This window comes from Carlito syrichta, unplaced genomic scaffold (genome assembly GCF_000164805.1).
Source record: "Carlito syrichta isolate Samal-C Ts95f unplaced genomic scaffold, Tarsius_syrichta-2.0.1 Scaffold315955, whole genome shotgun sequence".
Taxonomy (NCBI): Eukaryota; Metazoa; Chordata; class Mammalia; order Primates; family Tarsiidae; genus Carlito; species Carlito syrichta.
Genome location: NW_007260051.1, coordinates 46,730 through 52,951, shown reverse-complemented (window position 1 = coordinate 52,951; position 6,222 = coordinate 46,730). Strand labels below are relative to the sequence as shown.

At 41.2% G+C, this 6,222-nt stretch overlaps 1 protein-coding gene across 1 annotated transcript in view; it reads right to left on the bottom strand.

Annotated features, from left to right (window-relative positions):
• The window catches only part of MPHOSPH9 (M-phase phosphoprotein 9), a 74,110-nt gene that overhangs the window by 35,791 nt on the left and 32,097 nt on the right, over window positions 1-6,222 (bottom strand). Inside the window, exons 9-11 of the mRNA XM_021706726.1 lie at window positions 3,575-3,700; window positions 2,945-3,405; window positions 1,886-2,041 (exon numbers count right to left, since the gene is read on the bottom strand). Coding sequence (XP_021562401.1) covers window positions 1,886-2,041; window positions 2,945-3,405; window positions 3,575-3,700 — 743 coding nt within the window. The remainder of the gene's footprint in view (window positions 1-1,885; window positions 2,042-2,944; window positions 3,406-3,574; window positions 3,701-6,222) is intronic.

Sequence of the window (6,222 nt, the reverse complement as noted above, 5' to 3'; positions counted from 1 at the left end):
AAAAAAAAAAAAAAAGTTCACTGGTAGGCTTCTTTCATACTCTGTTTCCCAGCAGGCAGTCCTGTAGTCATCTTTACCTTCAAAAAAAGAACTAACTTCCCCTAACCTGCCAACTATTCTTTTCTTTTTGTCCTAGAAATCGCAAACCTGACATTCTTTCCCCCTGGTCTGGCTCTTCAAATTATATCTCCCTATGATTGCACTCCCACCACCAAAAGTCAAATGAAAGCTGTATTAAGGAACAAGACAGCCATGTTAATCATGTTAACTACCACAGCAACCAATAGCTACTTAGTATAAAGGCTAGTTTTCCCATAATTCTGAAAGTTCAATTGTTAGCTGAATGGAAGATTTTCGTTTCCTCCAAGGCTTTTTTGACAGGGGCTTTGTGTTTTCTGCCTAAAGAACTCCTTGTTATCATCTTGATTTGCATCAATTTTCAATCTAAGTCTTATTTAACTGCAAAACATGTTACAAGGACTCTATTACTAATACTAGTGAAAGCATCAAACTTTATAACTGATTCTATAGTAGGTGTAAAGCTATCGCTAAAATAAGTCATTCTCCTCTGCATTTTTATGGGGTTCTTTTGAATGGGATAATTGCCTCTGAAAGTTCCTGAAAACTATAGTATTTTAAGTTATGCATTTCTGGGTATAAAAAAAGGTTAAGGGCTGGGCTCGGTGGCTCAGCCTGTAATCCCAGCACTTTGGGAGGCTGAGATGAGTGGATTACCTGAGCCCGCAGGTTCAAGACTAGCCCAAGCAACTTAGTGAGATCTCATCTCTAAAATTTAAAAAATAAAAATAAAAAAAGGTTAAGAACTGCCACAGAAAATAAGTCATAGACTTATTTATTTATTTATTTAGGGTCTGAGTCTCACTCTGTCATTCAGCCTGGAGTGCAGTGGTATGTTCACAGCCACTGTAGCCTCAGCCTGATGGACTCAGGCAATCCTTCTGCCTCAACCCTCCAAGTGGCTGGAACCACAAGCACATCCCACCACGCCTGGTTAAATTTTTTTTTATTCACTGCAGAGACGAGGTCTCACTGAGTTACTACACAGGCTAGTCTCAAACCTCTAGACTCAGACAGTTCTCTCACCTCCACCTCAAAGTGCTGGGATTACAGGCATGAGCCACCACACCCAGCTGTCAGACTTCTAACTAGGGATTCTGTAGTACTAATCCTTCTGTGAATGACATTACTCTGCATATACAAAATATGCTTGGCTGGGCACAGTGGTTCATGCCTATAATCCCAGCATTTTGGGAAGCTGAGGTAGGAGGATTGCTTCAGTCCAGGAGTTCGAGATCAGCCTAGGCAACATACTGAGATCTTGTCTCTACAAAAAATCAAAAAAATTAGCTGGGCATGGTTGCATATGCCTGTAGTCCCAGCTACTCAGGAGACTGAGGTAGAGGATCTCCTGAGTCCAGGAGGTCAAGGCTAAAGTGAGTCATAATTATGCCATTGCCCTACAGCCTGGGTAACAGAGTGAGACTGACTCAAACAAAAAAAAAATGATAATTTGCTCAACTGTTTTGGTATTTTGCCCTTATGAAACAAATGGTTTCATATCAGTTATTAGTATATTTTAAGATATTGGTTCAAATCTTTAAACATACTAACTTAGGCAAACATACTTTCATACTTCTCTTTGGTTAAAATTTCAAATCCCTGCAACCCTTTTGGATCCCCTCCCACCATGGGAGCTTTTCTGTCCTCTCAATAAATCCTGCTTTCTCAAAAAAAAAAAAAAAAATTTCAAATCCAAAGTACACGTTTTCAAAGTGTTTTACCATCACAATACATTATACTTTTGTGGAAATAATACATCCAAGGTGGAGAAAAACTAACTTCACAGTTAAATTATAAATTTTACCTGTCTACAAGAATTTGATTGGTTTTCTTCCAATCTTCAACTGCAGAAATTTCTTTTGCCTCCAGCTTCTGTTTCAAACTATGTATTTCTGATTCATAATAAGCTCGAAGATCCGCTATGTGTCGAGCATGCTTTTCCTTCAGATTCTGCCTAATCCTGTCAGTGAGAGTAAGAAAATTATTAGAAAATCATATTCTCCACCTCTATCCCATAAGAGAAACAAAGAGCACAATTACTTGCAAAAAACCCAGCATATTCCCTTTGCACGCCCACAAAATATATAATAGATTAATACACAAAAAGTTGACAACTAATTAAGTGAAAAAAAGTTTTTTATATGCTCTTTTTTTGAGTTGGAGTTCCACTCTGTTGCCCAGGCTGGAGTACAGTGGCACACTCAGAACCACTGCAGCCTCCATCTGCTGGGCTCAGGAGATCCTTCAGTCTCAGCCTTCCAAGTAGCCGGAATTACAGGCATGCGCTACCACGTCCGGCTAATTTTTTGATTTACTGTAGAGATGAGGTCTTGCCAAGTTGCCCATGCTGGTCTCGAACCCGTGGACTCAGACAATTCTCTTACCTCAGTCTCCCAAAACGCTGGGATTATATAGATGAGCCACCATCCTGGCCTATATGCACTTTTTTTTTTTTGAGTTGGAGTCTCACTCTGTCGCCCAGACTGGAGTGGAGTGACCTCTCCCGGCCACCGCAGCCTCGAACTGCTGGGCTCCAGTGATCCTTCTGCCTCAGCCTTCCAAGTAGCCAGAATTACAGGCATGCGCAACCACGCCCGGCTGATTTTTTGATTTATTATAGAGATGAGGTCTCACTGCCCAGGCGGGTCTCGAACCCACGGGCTCAGGCAATCCACTCACCTCAGCCTCCCAAAGTTGCAGGATTACAGGCTGAGACACCGAGCCTGGCTCTATATGCTCTATCTTAAAAATGCTGTACCTCTTTAAGATTTTATACATTACTGAAGTTCAATAAAAGCCACTTTCATCAGTCAGACATTACAGAAAATCTATTACTATACAAGTCATTCATTGAAATACATACTTAGACAATATCACAGGATCTTCCAAGGAAGTCAGTGAAATGCACTCTGGGACACTGTTGGCTGTACCTGGGAGCTGAGACTGACTGACTGAGGCCGAAGTGACCATGACAGGGTTTTCTTCATCTACAGTGTTGACCAAGATGTCATTACTAGTTATGGTATATACTGAAGGAAACGTGGAACTGGTTCTACTTTCATTCTGGAATGTATGATTTTTCCAAGAGTCCGCCAGTGAAGCTTTTGTACTTGAAGGATATTTTGGGAATCCATATAGCTGAGAAGCGACATTACTTGCTTGCGAAAATGAGTCTATGTCAGAGTGACTAGACATACTAGGTTCTAGAACAGAGTCTGGTGAAAAGGATATCCTGTCATCAAGGGCATTCGAAAAGCCATGTGGTTGAATCCCTGAAATCTGCTGATTTGGCTTCATATGCAATGTTGGATCTAGAGTCAGGACCTGGAAATAAGACAGACACAGTAAAGTTTCACCCTCAGTACTCAGTTTTTGTTTTGCTTGTTTTTAAGTAAGCAGGCTTTAGCTCTCCTGGGGAAAATAAAGCTGAAGATGAAAGTTAGAGTCAGGAAGCAATGTTAATTTTCACTCAGCAGAATGTTGGTAACTTTACCTCTGGTGGATGATTTGGGTTGGAAGCAGATGTGAGATCCCTCTCAGGTAACTGCTTGTTTTCCCTTTGTTTTTTATGATATATATCCTTCAGTGATGGTAGCTTCATCTCATTACAAGTATTAGACTTAAAGATATGAAACAAAATTATTTAAATGATAGTATCAACGATGAAAATAAACTTACTGATACCTTTTTTTTTTTAAATCAGAGTCTCACTGTCACCCAGACTGGAGCACAGTGACATGCTCATGGCCACCGCAGCCTCGACCTGCTAGGCTCAGGTGATCCTTCCACCTCAGCCTTCCAAATGGCTGGAACTACAGGCATGTGCCACCATACCCAGCTTATTTTTTAATTTATTGTAGAGATGGGGGTCTTGCCAAGTTGCCCAGGCTGGTCTTGAACCCTTGGGCTCAGGCAACCCTCTCATCTCAGCCTCCCAGAGTGATGGGATTATAGGCATGAGCTGCCTCATCCAGTCCAAACTTACTGATCTCAAGACCAGCAACATAAAAAGATTTTGGAAAGATTTTAAATAAACTGAAAATTCAGACTGTCAGATTTATAATACAAAATGGAAAGCTATTACCTATTATTGTTAAGTCTCAGAATGAAAAAATTTGCATATCTCCTAGCAATAAATATTAAGGAGACAATATGAATCTTAATTATTTACAGCCTATGAATACTCCCATAGAATAAAATCTGTGGTAGTCCCTCCACTCAAAATAAGAACAAAGTTTTAAGTAAGAAAATACTTCATAATTATTGATTGATCCAGGATGAGAAAACTTCTGGCCAAGTTAATTCATATGATATAAGGAACAAGTATCAAGAGATGGAGTTCCTTATCTATATAGTTATATTCACACCTATAATCCCAGAACTTTGGGAAGTCAAGGCGGGAAGATCGTTTGAGAGCCCAGGAGTTCAAGACCAACCTGGGCAACACAGTGAGACTTCATCTCTACAAAAATAAAAAAATTAGCTCAGTGTGGTGGCACATGCCTGTAGTCCCAGCTACTAAGGAGGCTGATTTGGAAGGATTGGCTGAACCCAAGATGTTGAGGCTGCAGTGAGCTGTGATCTTGCTTGCACTCCAGCCTTGATGACAGAGTGAGACTCCAACTCAGGAAACAAGAATTGGCAGATAAAACAACTTGTCAAGTTACTCAATTAAAATAAGCCCTTTTTCATTAGTAAAATAAGAAGATATGAAACTAACTTCTAAAGCTTGGAATCAGGGCTTTGCTATACTAAAAATGTTGCAAAGAGGTCTAAACTCTAAACATTAAAACTTCGGGCTTAAATTACTTCACGGTGGGACCTATTACAAGGTATGACAGAAGTACCAATGAACTCTGCGGCTCAAATTTAAACTGTGAATGTTGTCTCAAATGAGATCATAGAGTCAACAAGAGGTACACTGAAAGCATTCAAAGAACATATTCTTTTGTGTGTGTGTGAGAAAGCAGGATATATTGAGAGGACAGAAAAGCTCCCACAGTGAGAGGGGACCCGAAGGGGTTACCCCAAAGAATATATTCATCATATAGCTTTAAACTGATATTCCACTTCCAGACTCCACAAAAGCTGCAGAGCATGATGACTCAACATATTTTAATAAACCCTATAAGCAGCTTGTAAATAGAACAATTAATTATACTTTTGTGTGCATGCATTAAAAGACTTAATCTGTTAAATCAAAACCTCTAAAAAGTACAATTCTGGCGGGGTTCAGTGGCTCAGCCTGTAGACCCAGCACTTTGGGAAGTTGAGGCAAGTGGATTGCCTGAACCCGTAAGTTCGAGACCCACCCGGACAGCTTGGTGAGACCTTGTCTCTACAACAAATCAAAAAATTACCCGGGCATGGTAGCGTGTGCCTGAAGTTCCGGCTACATGGAAGGCTGAGGCCAAAGGTTCGCCAGAGCCCACCAGGTTGAGGCTGCGGTGGCTGGGAGCATGCCACTGCACTCCAGTCTGAGTGACACTGAGACTTCAACTCAAAATAAAAATAAAAAAAAAAAGGTACAATTCCCATAATCCTGCCTTGAAATTTTACTCTTCATATACCAACAACCTCAAGAAGTTTTTTTAAGTCTTGAAGCTTACAACAAAACAAAAAGCAGCACTCTGGCTATGGCTATAGCCTGGTGGCCCGGGTGACAGTTGGAGTCATTCTATTTAGAACTCATGAGAACCAGGAGCAGTAGTTCATGCCTGTAATCCCGGCACTTTGGGAGGCAGAGGTGAGAGGATTGCCTGAGTCCAGCAGTAGGAGACCAGACTGGGACACTTGGTGAGACTTCAACTATATACAATAAATCAATAAAAATTAGCTGGGCGTGGTGGTGCATGTAGTATCAGCTACTTGGAAGGTTGAGGCAGAAGGATGGCCTGAGCTCAGCAGGTCAAGGCTGAGGTGGCTGTGAGCGTGCCACTGCATTACAGCCTGGGCCACAGAGTAAGACTTCAACTCAAAAGAAAAAAAAAGGAATTCATGAGAATAAATATAAGGTATCATTTTTCAGCACATTTATTTATTTATTTATGAGCTGGAGTCTCACTCTGTCACCCAGACTGGAGTGCAGTGGCCGCTCCCGGCCACCGCAGCCTCGACCTGCTGGGCTCTGGCGATCCTTCC